This window comes from Ailuropoda melanoleuca, chromosome 9, assembly GCF_002007445.2.
Source record: "Ailuropoda melanoleuca isolate Jingjing chromosome 9, ASM200744v2, whole genome shotgun sequence".
Lineage (NCBI taxonomy): Eukaryota > Metazoa > Chordata > Mammalia > Carnivora > Ursidae > Ailuropoda > Ailuropoda melanoleuca.
In genome coordinates, this window is record NC_048226.1 from 87,522,052 (window position 1) to 87,539,998 (window position 17,947).

General features: G+C 42.0%; 1 protein-coding gene across 8 annotated transcripts in view; it reads left to right on the plus strand.

Annotated features, from left to right (window-relative positions):
• The first annotated feature begins 287 nt into the window (after nt 1-287).
• Nucleotides 288-17,947, plus strand: part of NTAQ1 (N-terminal glutamine amidase 1) — a 207,853-nt gene continuing 190,193 nt past the window's right edge. Inside the window, exons 1-8 of one of the 8 annotated variants that reach the window (XR_002143738.2) lie at nt 296-532; nt 5,344-5,443; nt 6,378-6,428; nt 9,080-9,228; nt 9,882-10,006; nt 15,462-15,653; nt 16,462-16,587; nt 16,679-17,543. Coding sequence is in view for 6 of the 8 variants with exons in the window: in XM_034668585.1 (XP_034524476.1) it covers nt 444-532; nt 5,344-5,443; nt 6,378-6,428; nt 9,080-9,228; nt 9,882-10,006; nt 12,390-12,508 (633 nt within the window). In the remaining 2 variants the exon portion in view is untranslated. The other 7 variants (XR_002143737.2, XM_034668585.1, XM_002924321.4 and 4 more) reach the window with 7 other exon arrangements.

A 17,947-nucleotide genomic window follows, 5' to 3' on the forward strand; every position in this document is an offset into this window, starting at 1 on the left:
TGCCCGGGCCCCTCCTACCCGGAATCACACAATCCTAATCTCCCAGGATCCGCCCACTGGATGCACACGCGGCCCACTGCTTCCCCTCCCCCCGGGATCCGCCTACTTAGCCCTGGCTCCACCCTCCCGGAAGGTGCTCCGCGTTTCCCGCCCGGGCTCCGCCCACCGGAATGGCAAAACGCGCGTAGCGCCTGGCTCCATCCACCCGGAACTTGCACCGTCCTCCCGGGCTTCGCGCGCCCGGAACCTGCGTCGCTCGCTCTGCCCAGACTCCGCCTACCCCGTCCCTGGCTCCACCACCCGGGAACTGCAGCAGCTGCCCCGGGCTCCGCCCCGAGGACCCGCGCGGCCCGCCAAGCGCCGGCTCCTCCCCCGAAGCCTGCCCGTGGGACTGGTCCAGTCGTTTCGCCTCAGGCTCGTGCCCGGGCCCAAGCAAGCCCGCCATGGAGGGGGATATCCCCGCCGCTGCAGCCGCCCGCTACCAACCGGCCAGCCCCCCGCGGGACGCCTGTATCTACAACAGCTGCTACTGGTGAGGGGGCGCGGGTGCAGCCCCCGGCATCTCCCTCGCTCTCGGTCTCGGCGTCGCACCCCGGCCCCGCCTCTTCTCGGCCCCTCCCTGGGGGCGCTCTGGGCCTCTACTGTCGGGTTTTCCCGCTTGGGGGATGAGGGAGGGGGAATGGCAGCCCTGGTCTCTTGTGTGGAGCGTAGGCGTTTGGAGAGGGGGGAGGGGCGGAATTCTCAGGAATGGTAGGGTTGGTGGTGCATTACTAATGCCATCTCAGTGCTTGGGGGCCTGGAAGGGGAGTTGGAGGCGGAGGGTGGAGGGCAGAGAGCCGTTGCAAATTACTGTGCTGAAGCCTTTGTGGTTTCATATTGATGTGAAGGTCTTTTGATTTTGGAAGAGAATGGAGGAACAGAGATTTTGCAATAACTTTCCCAAGGTCATCAGCTAATAGCGACCAGGAATCCAATTCAGGCCTTCTTGTACCAGAAACCACGATCTAAACCACCATGTTGTCATTATCATACGCATTACATTTACATAGCACTTGCTGTATGCCAAACATTGTTTTGATTTGCTTACGTAAACTAATTCATTTGAGCCCTACAATTGCCCTGGGAGGTAGGTATTTCTGTTATCCCCGTTTTTAAAGATGAGAAAACTGAAGCACAGAGGGGTGCAACTAATTTACGTAAGGCCACATATCTTGGGAATGAAGAAATGGGGATTTACCTGTAGAGTTTGGCTCGGGAGTCCACCCACTATACCTCTGTCCCAGTCACCTGTGTGGCTGAATCACCATTCCTACCTTGGTCTTTTTGACTCCCACACATGAGTAATGACTTCTTCCCCAACTTCCAGTTGCAAAAGAAACCTCAGGCCCATCTAAAACTGCCTTTTCCTTCTTTAGCTGGTCATCGAACCAGTGTCACCAAGAATTTAACATTTGTTCAGCTCTGACTGCATGCCAGGGCCAGTGCCAAGTGTTTCCATCCATGGCTCTGAGATAGGTTCTATCGTTTACCTGATTTGACTGATGAAAAGATGGAGCCACAGAGAGGCTGCATCCAAGATCACACATTTAGCAAGAGGCAGTGCTGAAATTGGAGCTTCATGATTCTTAACGGCTGCATTTTTTTCTGCCTTACCTCTCACCTAAATCCTATTAGTTTTTGTCCCTTACATCCATTCATTGTTTTATTTATTCATCTGATAAAGATTTATTAGGCACTTGGACTGTGTGATACACAGTTGTAGGCACTTGGGATACAGCATAGAGTAGACAGATTCCCTCATAAGATCTCTTGGTTCATGTGTTTTGGCTCAGGGAAAGCAGGCAAAACCAAGTAAACCATGTTTGGTGTTAAGTGCCAAGAGAAAATAAAGCAAGGTAAGTGATGGTGACTCACTATTTCATAATGGATATTTAAGGAAGGCATTGTTGATAAAGTGGTATTTGAGCAGAAATCTGAAGAAAAAAAGAGTGGGAGCTTTGTGGATATTGGAGGAAAATCATTCTAGGCAGGGGAACAGTGGTGCAAAGGCTCTGAGAAGGAAGCATGCAGTTGTATTCCCGGAGCAAGGTGGCCGGCACAGCTAGAGTGGAGTCATCTGGTGGAAGAATGGTAGGGAATGGACATCTCTTCAATAGGTGGTCTCCTTTAAGTTTCTTGGCCATGGGCTGGGCCCTCCTCCACGCCTCTGCCCAGATCTCCCCTTTCCCTCAGGTCCTGAACCTTAGCTGGCTTCACACTGCTGAAAGCCTTTCTAAATTCAGATGAGCCCTAGAATCACCTGGGAGCTTGTAAAGCATGCGGATCTTAGGGTCCCACTCCAGAGAGTCTGGATGTGTGAACAGTACAGTGGAGGAGTCTTAGGTTCATCCATTGATCCCATTTTCAGGAATACAGTCACAGACAGTAAAGTCTGTCTCCTGAGCATAGCAAGTCCTTTCGGATCTGGTCACCATGTGTTTCTCCAATCTCATTTTGAACCTGCCTTCTATGCTGTAACCCAGGGCTTCTCAGCCATGGCTTTATTGATATTTTGAGCATGCTAATGTTGTGGAGGGCTGTCCTGTGTATTGCAGCAGCATCCCTGGCCTCTCCTCACTAGATGCCTGTAGCATCCTCACCCACTTTGTGACAACCAAAAACGTCACCAGATAGTGCCAAATGTTCCCTGGGGGGCAAAATCTCGTCAGGTTGAGAACCAGTGCTCTACCCTGTCTTAACCTATCAGGTAGGTGCACTTTATTATGTTTGCTACTGCCGGTTCTTACAACGTGAAATAAGTGCCTCCTCTCTGCTTCTTTTAGCTTGTGTCAGATGTTATCTGTTCAGAGCCAGCTGAATGATAATAGTGGTAACCAGTATTTGTGTGGCACTAGGTGGTTTGCAGAGCACGTCTGATTCTATTGTAATTGTTTTGTATTCTTCGAATGTTGGTTGAGCACCTGCTGTGTGTCGGGGATCCTTCCCTTCTTTATGCTTCTCTGACCTCAGCCCATCACCAGTAACCCTTGCAGAATCTTGACCTTAATGCTGCTTTGTTAGTCCTTCTGCTACAAAATAATCAACCAGGTTGGAACATTATTACTACAACCCCCCCCCCCCCGTTTTTAAAGAGGTGCTCGGACTCACACCAAATCTGGGATTCTTCCTATCCCAACAGTAACTCCCAGTATTTCCAGGTATAAGCCCCCCACCCCTTTTTGTAGGCTCCATGCCCAGTGTGGAGCCCAACATAGGGCTTGAACTCACAACCTTGAGATCAAGACCAGAGCTGAGATCAAGAGTTGGATGCTTAACTAAGTCACCCAGGTACCGATTAATTATACTCTTGAAAAAAATTGATAAAAAAGGACTACGGATTCAGTAACACTTATGTTTAATTTTTTTTCTCTTTGTAACATTCACACATATTTGAAAAATAATAGACAAAGTTTGTCCAGCCACATATGTATTCAGCTTGCCAACAGTACTTATGGTACACACGGATTCTCAAACTCTTCGTGTTAAGTCTATGCCCATCCTTGGGACTGGGGAAGCGGGGAGCAAACAAGGAGAAACCACTGACCTATACCTCCTTCATCTTCCTGTGTCCCTCGAAATTAATGACTTTCTCTTCTATGCATCTTTTATAACCTCCTATGATGCTTGCTTATTTATGGATCTGTATGTCTCCTCTCACTGTCTGTGAGCTCTAATTTATCATTACATCCTCCAGGCACTTAGTATAGTGCTTTTACATCACAGGCTCTTGAAGATGTCTGTGATCAACTCCAGAATGTCTACAGGCTGGACAGACAAATGTCTTCTGAAAACTTGGTCTTAGAACATCCAGATTTTGGGGCGCCTGGGTGGTTCAGTCGGTTAAGCATCTGCCTTTGGCTCAGGTCATGATCCCAGGGTCTTGGGATCCAGCACATCCTGCTCCTTCCTCAGCAGGGAGCCTCCTTCTCCCTCTCCCTCTCCCTGCCGCCCCCCCTGCTTGTGCTTGCTCTCTCGCTTTCTGTCAAATAAATAAATAACATCTTTTAAAAAAGAACATCCAGATTTTTAAAAACTTAGCTAATACATATTTTATGTCATAATGAAACAGTACCTTTTTGTTACTCCGTACTACATATCCTATGGAAATAGTCAGTAGCAATCTTCTGTTTTTACCTCTGTCACTACTTTGTAGGGTTTCTTAGGTATTTTAGAGAAAAACAAAATCATAGGGGAAAAAAATATCTCTTGGCTTTGGTACTTTAAGTGTACTCGTACGGAACATTTAGACAGGTAGACAAGGTCAAAACTGCATTGGAAGTGTGTCTTACCATAAGACGGTGGTAGTCCTTACTGCCAGGCATGCCTTACTTCATTTTCAGGTAGTGTAGTGTGGCGTTTGGAAATGAGGCTTTGACAGATTGAGTCACAAGTATGAGCAGAGTGCTGATGCAGCTCATTTGAACAAGGTGCAGTGTGGCTCATTAGAAAACGATAAGAATCCAAAGGCTGAGCTGGGAATACTGTCAGCAATGACTGTTTTTTCCCATGTGAGAGTTTGCCTGTGGCCACCAGTGTGGCTTGGTTTGATGCACTGGGCATTGCTTTACTTAGGTGGTGGTTCTGACTACTGCTTTAAATATCTAAAGGCCTGTCACAGAGAAAAGGAGCTTCATCTGGGTCAGAAGTATAGGAAGATGAATTTCAGTTCAGTATGAGAAAGGACATTCTAAAAGTCAGGACCTCTTTTGTACCAGAGGGATGCAGAGAATCCCACTCACAGAGTCTCCCTCCAAAAGAATTCCTAGGCATATCCTAGGTCCTTTCCAGCCAGAAGCCCTCCTCCCCAAAACATTCATCCTGCCCCATTCCTATGGGGAGCAGTAAGCCACTATTAACTAAGATTTATCAAGTGTTTATAATATGGTATGATTATCCCCATTTCACAGATGAGAAAAGCAGATACTCAGGTCAAGTTGTTCAAAGCTTCTTACCTCGTAAGTGGCTGAGTTGGAATTCCAGCTGTATCTCAAGCCCCTCGATCCAAGGCTTGTGGAGTATTGATGTAGCATCTTCTCAGTTATAAAAGGCCTCCGTGTGCAAGCAGGCACTGTTGGGGCAGGTAACACGTGCTCTGTTTGGAGAGAGGTCAGCACACAGTATAAATTGGGTCACACCTTGTTGGGGATGCTTTAGAGGAGGGTCAAACATCAGTCAGTTACTGGGTGAGGTGGTGTTTCAAGTCTCTTCCAACTTTTTAATGTCCTCATCAGTCTTCTGTTCAAATTTGAAAGACACAGAACACTATTGCTTAATTACATTGATTAAACTATTTTTTTATTTCAGTGAAGAAAATATTTGGAAGCTCTGCGAATACATCAAAAACCATGACCAGTATCCTTTAGAAGAATGTTATGCTGTCTTCATATCTAATGAGAGGAAGATGGTAAGTTGGTGAGTGATTGCAGAAAGAGAACAAGAGATTTAGGGTGACAGTAGAAACTAAATATAGTATGGGATCAGCACTGTTATAAAATGTGCTTTATAAAATATAGCAACATTTTAAAGTTTATTTTTGAGTGAGATTTTTTTTTTTCCTTTCAGCGCACAGTTGAGTTAGAAAAGTTTAGTCCCTTATTTGTAGGTCAAGAAAAAGATGATGGTGTATACAGATTAAATCCTTTCTCTTTAGGTATTTAGTTATTTAGGTATTAAGTTAGAGCGTTTTAAATTGCTTAGGCTAGAGCCACATACTCTCAGGTTTGAAGTAAAGATGTTTTTGTCTCTGGAATTTAAATAAAATTATGGTAAATATACATGAAGTATTAAAAAAGCAAGCCCTTAAAAAAAAGTAAGCTCTTAATATTTTGTAAAGCACTTAAAAAAAATTTAAAGATTTATATTTTTAAGTAATCCCTACACCCAGTATGGGGCTTGAACTCACAACTCTGAGCTCAAGAGTGTCACATGCTACTAAGTGAGCCAGCTTGGCGCCCTGTGAAGCACTTATGTAAGCGTCATCTCATTTGATGCTAATGGAAATGCGGTAAAGTAGGCAGGGTTCTGACAGCTATCTCTGTTTTATAGATGAGAAAATAGAGGCTCAGGGAGGTCCCATGAATAAGTGCGAAAGCAAGACTTGAACCTGCCAGGCCTTCTGATTCCCTGTTGAGTTCTCTTACTACTCTCGAAAGAACATCAGATAATTACTTTTTGCGTTTTCATTATTACGAACATTTGGAGGAATTTAGATTTCTTTTTCATTCACCTTGATTATTGGTTGCTTAGAAATATTTTGTATTTTATTTATGTATTGCTTTAGAGAATTTAGTAGTGGTTTAACTGAAGTTGTTGCTTATGAAATTGATTATATTTTGTAGATACCTATTTGGAAACAACAGGCAAGACCTGGAGATGGACCTGTGATCTGGGTAAGATGGTCAATGCAGAGAGCTTCTGGTGCATTAGTACTTGTAATTCCTGAGTGGTCTCTGTGTTTTGGTAAAGCAGAAATGATAGCAGTAGAGTAAGGCTATGATAATTATTGACAATTGACCTCTTGGGAATTAGATGTTATTTTGTCTATGGTAGTACTTACAGTCATGTTTTCATTTAATTTTATTATTGTAGGAAAGATTTTATTTTTCAAATTGTTATTATTTTTTAGTGATCTCTATGCCCAATGTGGGTCTTGAACTCACGACCCCAGAATCAAGAGTTACATGCTCTACTGACTGTCCTAGCCAGGCACCCCATATAGGAAAGATTTTAAATGGGGGCTGATGTGGCAGATATATTTGTGATCTCCTAGACTGATATCCATTTAACACTGGAAGGAACTTTAACAACATCTAGTCCAGCTGCACGTTAGAATTATCTGGATATCATGTTAAAAGTATAGGTTTCTCATTTAGTTGGTTTAGAGAAGGGTTCAGGAGTTAGTGTTCTTAACAGACTCCTGAGTGACCATGAGTAGCATTTGAAAAACTGGGATCTACTCCAGCCCTTCCATTTTTCAGGTGAAGAAACAAGCCCAGAAGACGGAGTGAGAAGCTCAAAGTTATCTAGCTGGTCAGTGGCAGGACTGGGTCTCACTCAGCCTGGGTTCCTTTCCAGTACACATCCCTGTGTCACCTTAACCTGTGCCCCTGAAGAGTTGTTCATGCTAATAACATGAAGTTAAAGTAAAAGAAGAATTCCACTCATGATAATGTAACAAGCATCTTATTTCTGATACTGACTTAAAATAAGATATCATTTGAACACTACACTTATCTCCAGTTTATAGAGGAGGAAGCTCAGGCTGGAAGGGGAGGGGCCGAGGTTTGACCTGAAGGTCAAACCACCTAAGTAAAGCAGGAGGCTCTTTGCCAGCCTCGCACTGTCCGCAGCACTTGACTGTGTATCACTCACTCTCTGCTCCGCGAGCTCCTTGAGGGTCAGTACTTTCCTTTCTCATCTTTGCATCTTTCTTTCCGTAACACAGTTTCTCACAAACAATAGAGAGTATGCACTTCAAAACCACTGGAATAGGAGGTGGAGGATGTCAAGAGAGAAACAGATTTTGGATAAGGCAGAGACTGGTTCTGGTAGGAAGTGGGAGACTCCTGGAGGGAGAGCGAGCATGCAAGGGAAGGCTGTAGGGAGAGAGGTGGAAAGCTTGTTGCAGGAGGACGGGAATAACACGGACACGCCCAGTGGAAGGGGGGCCACTCTCTCTCTCTATCTGGAGGTAGCATGCATTAAGGGGAGTGCAGGGCCTAAGCATCCATTTCTGATGCTATTTCTGCCTTACGAAGATAGCATTGGAGCCAAAGAAGCTCTTTAGGCTTTGATGGCACAGCATCTCCAGTCTTAATTAATCACCTTCCCCCCATGGTTGGGTCGATAAAACAACGTTTGAGAAAGTGCTCCGTAAGCTCTGAAGTACTAGAATTATAAGGTGGTGGTACTAATGTGATTGAGCCTTTTATTTCCCAGTCCTGTTCTCTGTGAGAGTGCCTTTCTTCCCAGGGACTCAGCATCTGACTGCCCTCAGCGCCCCTTCATAACTTCCATCCCGTCCCTTCTGGCCATTAGCTGGTGTTGGCCAGTGCCTAGCGTCGGGGACTGAGTGATGCGTCATAGCTGGGCTGCACAGGAGAAGCTGTCTTCATCTTTCCTGCCTAATGGCTACAGACGGGTTGGCCAATTTAACAGCAACAGCATTTTAAAGTCCTTTCACGTTCCAGGGTAGTCCAAGCAATCCCCTTTGTTAATACTTTGGAGGGTATCCTTGCACACCTTTTCCTATGTATTCATATGCATGCATGTGTACTTTGGAATGCTCATGTGTGTCTTTGTATACACATAGCTTTTAAAAAATAATATATGGTACATATTTTGCAATTTACTTTTCCCATCCAACTATGTAACATATCCGTTTTTCCATTTTCTACATAAATTTACCTAATTTTCTTTTTTAGCGGCTGCATTGCGGTTTATTTCTCTCCTGATGGGCTTTTGGTTGTTTCTGAATTTTCACTATTGTAAACAGTGCTGCAGAGATTTTCTTTGTATATACATATATATATCTATCTATCTTTTTTTTTTTTTTTTTTAAAGATTTTTATTTATTTATTCTACAGAGATAGAGACAGCCAGAGAGAGGGAACACAAGCAGGGGGAGTGGGAGAAGAAGAAGCAGGCTCATAGCAGAGGAGCCTGATGTTGGGCTCGATCCCATAACGCCGGGATCACGCCCTGAGCCGGAGGCAGACGCTTAACCGCTGTGCCACCCAGGCGCCCCTCTCTTTACATGCATATGATCACTTTTTTCTGTAGGATGGGTTCCTAGAGGTGAAATTGCTAGGTCAAAGGGTATACATTTAATGTATATGAACATTTCCACTACTTATTTAAGTGTTCGCTGTCACTGGACATTTAGTCTTTTTTTAGGGTTTTATGTTTGCTTTATTTTGCTATTTTAGGAAGGGTTGTATTAGTCTTGTATTCATCGTTAATGATTATATATGCATTATTACTGTGACCTTGGAATTCACCATCACGAAGTAACTTGGTTAACTTCAACTTTTACTTCTAGGATTACCATGTTGTCCTGCTTCATGTTTCAAGTGGAGGACAGAGCTTCATTTATGATCTTGACACTGTCCTGCCATTTCCCTGTCCGTTTGACACTTATGTGGAAGATGCCTTTAAGTCCGACGAGGACATCCATCCACAGTTTAGAAGGTGAGGAGATTCAGGATGGATTTACCTACTTTCGGAAGTTAGACCTTGACAGTTGTACAGAGAATTTGTGTGAGTGTTTGTGTGTGTGTGAGGTTTTCTGGTTGGTTTTTTTGCATTTGTTTTGCAAAGATCACTTGATTTAGCATCACCATTGAGTTGATATTTGAAAATGATGTGCTATGCAGAAGATTCAAAATGTTTTGAAGTTTTAAAGGATTGTCCAACATATAAAAGGTTGGCATTCTTTTAAAAATGTGTGTGATGAGATCCCAGACGTTTTCTGAAAGCCATTTTGGGGATTTCTCTCATACGTATGTATTTGGGTGGGTGGGGTGGGGTGTAGCCTTAATGATGAGAAAATTGAGAGGTCTGTGATGGCAGCCCCTGAACATTATGCCTTTTACCCCTGATATACAGTTGAGTAAATGCACCTGGATATATTTCTGTGCTTGTGTAGTTTTGAATTTCAGCTGATCCTTTCTCACAGCTTCTTCAACAGGTGATAAAGCTCCATAGATACTTGTGTATTACTAGTAGTACAGAAATTCCCAGGTACTTTTGTGTATGTCATAGAAAATGAGTCTGTATAAAAATCAAGTGGGAGTTTCACTGTGAAACCTTCCTAATGTAAACGAATGTTGCTTTATCTGCAGGAAATTTAGAGTGATCCGTGCAGATTCGTATTTGAAGAACTTTGCTTCTGACCGATCTCACATGAAAGATTCCAGTGGGAACTGGAGAGAACCTCCTCCATCATATCCCTGCATTGAAACTGGAGGTGAGCCAAAGATGTCTTCTCAGAGAGGTTTCTGGTTACTGTGCAGCTCAGCATTGCCCCTTAACCAGGGACAAAAAATTGTGTGTTATTCTTTGTATGAAACTTCCTGAGTTGTAAGAAGGTAAGAGGGAACATAGATGTGCATATTTATTAGATTCAGGAGTTGAGGCGCGGAGAACAGGACTGGAAAGCAGAAGAGCTCGCCGGGGAGGGGAGGCGTCCAGGAGCAGAACCATGAGACTTGCACACTGCCTTGCATACCGCTAGGGTGTTGTGTGTGCCTACTGCTGGGACACTGGGCTTCAGGAGGTCTGTGTGCTTGCGTCATTTAACGTGGATAAGTAGCACCTTGCCATGGTGGGGTTTCATGTTAGGGCAGAAGTCCCTAGGGCATCCTTGCGGTATGTGAAATGTCATTTCCCTGGCTCTGTGATAAAATCTGCATTAGGAGGAAGTAAGAGCTAGCAGGTTTTATTGTACCATTCATCACATTTATGTGCTTTTAGGCATCAGTCCAATTAATAATTTTCTGAGATTTAAGTAGATAAAGAGTTCTTCACCCTATTACTATTGTTTGGTATTCACATGAGCTTGAAAACGTTATTGATGATTATAAGTAATTTGCAACGTTTGCCGTTTCTTGGTGAAATCATCCCGTCTCGGGCATCCCAAAAAATAGGATAGTGACATTTGGAGTTCAGCAAGGAAGAATGTAAATATATTTGGTGTATTTAAACACTGAAAGAGGATTCAAACTGATTTTTGAGGCTCTCTGTGAAAAGCTCTCTCTCATGATTTTAAACATTTATGTTGGAGTTGCTTTTTGGTCTGCCAACCTGTGTGCTAGCCTCAGCGTTAGAATTGGAACAGCTCCTAGGTTAGGAGGGGTGGTCATAGATCTTCCTTTTAGTTTTGGGCAACCTGCCGTATAGGGGTGGTCTGGGACAGTGTGCCTTCAGCCACCCCCCATTTCTGTTTCAGACGCGAACACCCGGCACAGAGCCTAGCACATAGCGAGCACTCAGTAAACACCAGCCTTTCAGTCCCGATCCTCTTTGAGTCATTCCTTTCAGTTTTGATGCCTGCTGCCCAGTAAATGCTGTTCTGTGCCAGGTTTTAATGCCAGCTGCTTTCCATAGTAGTTTAACAGAATTTTTTACCACAGCTCAGGCAAGCTTTATTTTCCACATTTGATACATGTGTAAAGTGAGGTGCATGAAGATTAAGCCCTTTGCCTTGGGTGCACAGTTAGGCAGGATGGAGGGGGTGGTGGTGTCTGCTTCTACCTTGTGTGTGGTTAGTTCATCAGGGACCTCCTGAACTTGAGATTGAAGCTAAAAGGAATCTGCTCTGAAGTGTGGGGTGAGCATAGGGTTTCCCATTTCATAATTTAACCACACTGTAATGTTCTCTCATGTGGGAAACTCAGTACTTCAAATCCTGTGTTTATGAAAGGAATATATTTGAAGTTAGGGTAATTTAGAATTACTTTTAGCTCATTAATATTGTTTTATAAAAAAATAAAGAAGGTTAAAAAAAGAAAAAAATGGTTCAGGAAAAATACCGAACTTTAATGCCTCTTTCAGGTACTTTAATAGCAGTTCCCTCCATTCCCTGCATTCAGTGGTGGGATTGACTCTTAGGGCTTGAATTTAGTACAGTTGATATGTTGACCATTAGGATTATATGATTAATAATTTCAGTGGCCATATGTCTGCAAGACCACTCTTTTCAGTTCAGCATTTAATGTCTATTAAAGGAAGGAACTGTTTTGTTTTTTTTTTTTCCCCTGGTGAGAAGGAAACTGAAATTTTTGGTCGTATCACGTTGCCCTGAAGAGTCAGTTCCAGCACTAGCCACCGATGGCTGTTTTTAAAGACATTTCCCAAGTCTTGGGCTGAATTACAGAGCACACCAAATATCCCCCTCCCTTTCTGAGTCCTTTCCTGCGGCTGGTGTGCATATATTTCACATCTTCTTGCTTCCTAATGTATAGTAACACTGGCTAATTTGAGCCGAGCTGGAGGACCAGTGTTAGGTAAACAGAAATGTTATAGTGCCTTGTGGGGGAGATTAGAAGAGACAGATGTTTATTTGTTATACCTGGATCTTTAAAAAAAATTTATTTTCATTTTGTGTTTAATACATTGATTTTTTTACATAACGAATGGCTGCAGATGGTAATCATTTTTTAATTACATTAAAAAGTCTTAGAAAGCAAAACAGAAAAGGGGGGGATGTCTTAGAAAACAAAGATTGTATTTCAGAAGTGGAGATTTCCTTTAAAAGCAGTTTGTTAAAAATTTTCGCAGACTTGCTGGCCTCTCCGGAGTCTGGCACCGACCCAGGTCAGCAGGAACTTTCACCCCATCTTTCCTGACAGGTGCCTGTCTTCGCCTTATTTCCGGTTACGTGGTAATCCAGCATTACCAGCTCTCTGATGACTTCAACCAAAGTTCTGTGTTTGCTGATTATCTAGCTTTTTTGTTAGAAGGGTATTAGCAACTCTGTTTCTAGTTTTCTACATCCTTGGTGCTTACTTTCATCATTGAAAGATAACAGTTGTGGGGTCATGTATACTAGATTTCCATGTTTTTTCTTTCAGGAGTTTAAAGGCGTCTCTCTCTTGCTTTCTGCTTGCATGGGCTCTGATCTCCTATTGTTTCTCCGTGTGTTTTCCCTCTCAGTATTTTTAAATGTTTTTCTCTTTGTCACTAGTTTTTAGCATTTTGATTATGATGGACTGTAGTGTAGTTTCCTTTAGGTATATTCCACTTCAGGTTTGTTAAGATCCTGAGATTGGTGGATTTATAGTCTTCATCAAATTTGAAAACATTGGGCTGTTATTTCCTCGCACATTTTTTTCTGACCACCCACCCTCCCTGAAGTTCTTGTCCTTCAGCTATCTTTGTGTTAGATGGCTTGATATTATTCCCGTAGGTCAGTGATGTTCTCTTCTTTTTTTTCAGACTTTTTCTGTACGTGCTTCATTTTGAATAATTCTTTTCTTTTGTCTGTAAATCCATTGCTCTTGTCTTCTGCATCCACTAATTTGTTGTTAATCTCATCCAGCACCTTTTTTTTCATTTTACTTATTTTTTTATGTCTAGAAATTCCATTTTGGACTGATGTAATATTTTTCTCTCTCTTCATCATGCTCATGTTTTTCTCTACCCTTTTGAACATATGGGGCATGTTTATAATAGCTGTTCCTTGTCTGCTAGTTCCATTATTTCTGTCGTTTTAGTCCATTTCTGTTGATTGATTTTTCCCCTGGTTTTGGGTCATATTTTCCTGTTTCTTTGTGTGATTTCTAAGATTTGGTTGGAGGCTGGACTTTGAATTTATGTTGCCAGTTGCTGGATCTTGAGGTACTTTTAAAAAACAGGGTTGGCATGCAGTTACATTACTGGGAGTCAGCTGGGTCCTTTCAAGGCTTGTTTTTTAAGCTTTTTTAGTGCAAGTCCAGAGCAGCCTTTCATCTAATGCTAATTTAGCCCCAGTGCTCTACCAAATGCTCTGCCTTACATGTTCTCTCTACCCTGGCTGGTGGGGACTGTGGAAGTTCTGGCAGTTATTAGATCGACTACATTCTGGTGCTTCTTTCCTGGCCCCGTGAGGTCATTCCCAGCCAAAGACTTGGTGTGTGTCGTGGTCAGGGTGGGTGGTGAGAAGTGTGTGGGGGGGTCCGCTCTGCACCTCCCTCTCCTGTACTCTGCCCCCTAGGTCCAGCTGCCCAGGTCCTCCCGAACTTCGATTTCTCACCTCAGGGAGACAGCCACGCTGGGTGTGTTCCCCTCTGTGTGCTGGGGTCTGGAAACTGCCCCTGAGGCTAGTAAGCTGGAGGGATCCTAGGGCTCCCCTTGTATCTGCTTTCTTGGGAATCCCAGATGTGTGCTGCCCGTTGTTCCAGTGTCTGGAAATAGTTGCTAAATATATTTGCACGGTTTTTTGGAGGTTTATGGTGGAAGTGCAGTTTTTGTAACAATTTTTTGATGGGCAGAAACAGCAATTGTATGCACTTAAAAATTTTTTTTAGTGTGGAAAATTTAAGTCATATACATAAACTAGACAAAATAGTATGTCAGACTTTCAACAGTTATCAGCCCATGGCCAATCAATCCATTTGTATCCCATCTACTTTCCCCCTTCTTGTATTATTTTGAAGCCAGTCCCAGATACTGTGTCATTTCAACTCTAAATATTTCAGTATGGATCTCTAAAATAAAAGGCTTTCTTTTTTTAAAAACCTACGACCCCTGTGCCAGCATTACATCTAAAAAAGTTAATAGTAATTCTTTGAAATCATTATCTATCTATCTAGCCAGTGTTCAGATTCATAGTTATAAAGTCATAAAATCATCATCTTTTTTTTTTTTGGATTTTATTTTTAAGTAATCTCTACACCTAGCATGGGGCTTGAACTCATGACCCCGAGATCAAGAGCCTTATGCTCTACTGACTGAGCCAGCCAGGTGCCCCCATACCATCTTTTTTTATACAGTTTGTTTATTTGAGTCAGTATCCAGATGAGATCCCTACACTGTGTTTGGTTATGTCTCCTTAGAATCTTTTTTAATATGTAGATTTCTTGCCCAACTCCCTTTTTCTTACAATTTATTTATTGAAAAAAATGGGCCTAGGAGAAGCAATCTGGATTTTGCTGATTGTATCTCTTTTGTAGCCTCTGGATTTCTTGTAATTTGGCAGTTGAATCCAATAAATTGGTAGTTTGATTATTCATGCATTTTTTTTGTGTGTTTTATTTGTTTCTTTAAAAATTTTATTTAAAATCTATTAGCATAGAGTTTATCATTAGTTTCAGAGGTATAGTTCAGTAATTGATCGGTTGTGTATAATACCCAGTCCTCATTCCATCGAGTGTCCTCCTTCATGCATTTTTTTCATTTAAGTTTTTATTTTGAAATAATTTTACACTTCTGAAAAATTTGCTAGAACCCTATAGAGCATTCCCATATACTTTTTACTCAGATTCTGCTAATGTTGAATTTTATATAACCATAGTGTAATTATTGAAACCAAGAAAATGATGTACTTGATATAAAAATATTGATCCAGTACTGTTGACTTACAGACCTTAAGTTTTGCAAGTTTTCCCACTAATTTCTTTTCTCCGGTCCAGAATCTACCCCAGGATATTACGTTTATTTGTCCTGTCTCCTCAGTCCCCTGTAATCTCTGATAATTTCTTTTTTTTTCCTTTTCTTTTATAACTTTTCAATTTTGGAGAGTACCAGTGAGTTATTCTGTAGAGTGTTCCTCAGTTTGGGTTTGTGTGATGTTTTGTCATGATTAGAATGAGTTACGCGTTTGAGATAAGAATACCGCAGAAGTGATATTGAACTCTTCTCCATTTGAATAATTTTCCTTACTTTTGGTCTTCTGGGTTGTTTTATTGTGTTTTCAATGGACATTTCTTTCATGAATTTTTTAGATTCCAAAATGAACCTGAATGATTTTATCAGTATGGATCCTGAGGTAGGATGGGGAGCCGTGTACTCCCTATCTGAATTTGTACATCGGTTTGGCAGTCAGAACTACTGAACTTGACATCTGGATGTAGAACCATGGAGAAGTTCTAGGACACGAACAGTCCATCCCTTCACTGGGGACAGCAAACACTATGGTACATTTGGCTTGGAATTATATTTTCCTCTTTTAATTCAGTTGAGTTGAAACAGTGAACAAAAAAATTTAAGAAAAACCAATTTTTTTGCATATTTTAGGTTGAAACTTGATGTAGTGTATATTTGGTAAGATATTCCAATGCTCATTTGTTAAAACATGTGATAACTTATGCCAGTAATTCCTTTTGTTATGATAGATGTGTGGACTTTGTCTGTTTTGGATGTTTCGTTTCTCTCCAGCTACACTGTAAGCTCTTTGAGGGCAAGGCTGTGGCTCATTGCTCTGTGACTCCTTTGTGCCCCTCAAAGGTGCCCATAAAATGTTTGCTGGTGATTGTGCTGCTGCCTGAGGAGGGCTGGTACTGTGAGCTGAATCAGCAATAAGTATTAGTCTTTTTGGACTATTATGTTCTTAAGAAAAGATTGCAGCCCTCTCAGGCTTGAGTGTTGTTCGGCCTATTTATATATGTTTTTAAATAAAGTTGACTTAAAAGTAATTTTGGTTTGAAGATTTTGTGTCACCCTTGATGATCTGAGATACCCAAGTATATCTCATTTGTAGATGGGAACCATTGCTTTAAAATACGTGTATCCATCTTCCTTCTTGAAGATGTTTTGGAAATTTGGCTTTTGTCATACAATTCCAAATAGAAGATGTTTGGCATTAAACTGGCATATATAGCGTTAACTCTCATGCATGTCTTCATGATTCTGCTGTAACAGAGAACAATTTCTGAAAGCAAGGATGTCCAGGCTTTTGATCTTAGATGAGTTTTCTGCTTATTGAGCAACTTTCATTTAATGTAGATCCTCTGCCTTGTGCTATGGAGGGACACCTGCAGTCGTTACTCAAGAATCAGTCAAAGGAAATGTCATGTATCCGTTTGGTTCAGCTGATCAGGAGGCTTCTGGGAGAAAGTGAATGAACCTTTGGTAAGAGGAACACAAACACAACCTCTTAAGTTATTTTATAATTTAGGACTAATTATAGACCTCATACTTGCATATCTTTGTTGACTTTTAGATGGTCATTTAAAAAGCATGCGACTAAAACGAAGAAGATGAATTTTGGCAGGCTATACTACGGAAATGCTTTGTCTTGAGCAGAAAGTTTCAGAGGGACCAAGAGATTGTAATCTGATTTACAAACTGCATTTTTGGAGGTTTTTTGTTTTTGTTCTTTTTTTTTTTTGCCAATTTATGAGCAGGTTTCCAATCTGGTATTCATAATTGTGTCTAGTACAGATGAATCAGACGGTGTGTGTGTGTAAGTTTGAACTTTGCAGTCAACTTGTCTTGAAATTGAAACCCCTTACATCTAGCCACTGTAGGGAACAAGGTTTATAGTTTAAGCCTGTTAAAATGTTCAGTGGTCACAATCTTGAGTTGTTAGAAGCAAAAGAGGACATTTATTGTTTTTTTCTACCTACCACTCCCCACTCCTACAGCTCCCTTTGGGAACCTCTTCTTTGCACATTTTGTATAGTCCTGGTGGCCCGTATGTAAAGGCATTTGGCCTAAGCTGGGCGAGGCTTGGAGCCACCCCTGGACAAGTCTAAGAATGACCTGTCACAGAGTTCTCTAGATTTGCTGTATTGACGTTCTAGGAGAAAAAAAAAAAAACTCTCTCTCCATGAGGAATGCTAAACTAGGGGCCTGGGAGTTTGGGGCTCATGGTGGGCATCCTGACTGCCACTAAAGGGCCCATTGCAGAATGCAGCCTGGCAGAGCTGAGAGCAGAGCAGAAACCCCAAAGGCATTTTTGAGTGCCTGGATTTTCTGTTGCTTCAAGCCAGCAGCAACTTTGGAACTTCCCGTTACATAAACCAGTGGATTCCTTTTTCTCTTCAGCTTGTATGAATTGGATTGCCGTCAGCTTTAACTAAAAGGTAGGTTCCCTTGCAAGATTTTTCTTAAAAGTTGTTTATCAGGAACTGTACTTTTGTCTTTTTGTGCTTAATTTTTCTCTGAGGTCAGAGTTGCTTCTCTTTATACTCACCATGTGTGAGAGAACTGAATAAATGCTGTCTGTTTGGAAAGAGGAACTTTCAAGAAAAGCAGGGGACTAAAATAGAATTTGTAAGTTGACTATGAAGAGAGAAATGAGGTATCTCTGAGAATCTGACACATGACGGAGCGGGGAAGCAAATTCCACAATGTAAAATGGCTCCCAGGTCAGTAGAACTGCCATTATCTGATTGGAGACGCTACCATGACTTGTAAGAAGGATTATGGCTTTCAGAAGAGGGGTTGGTTAGCAATGGAAGTAAAGGTGAACTGTTTTGTGTATGTA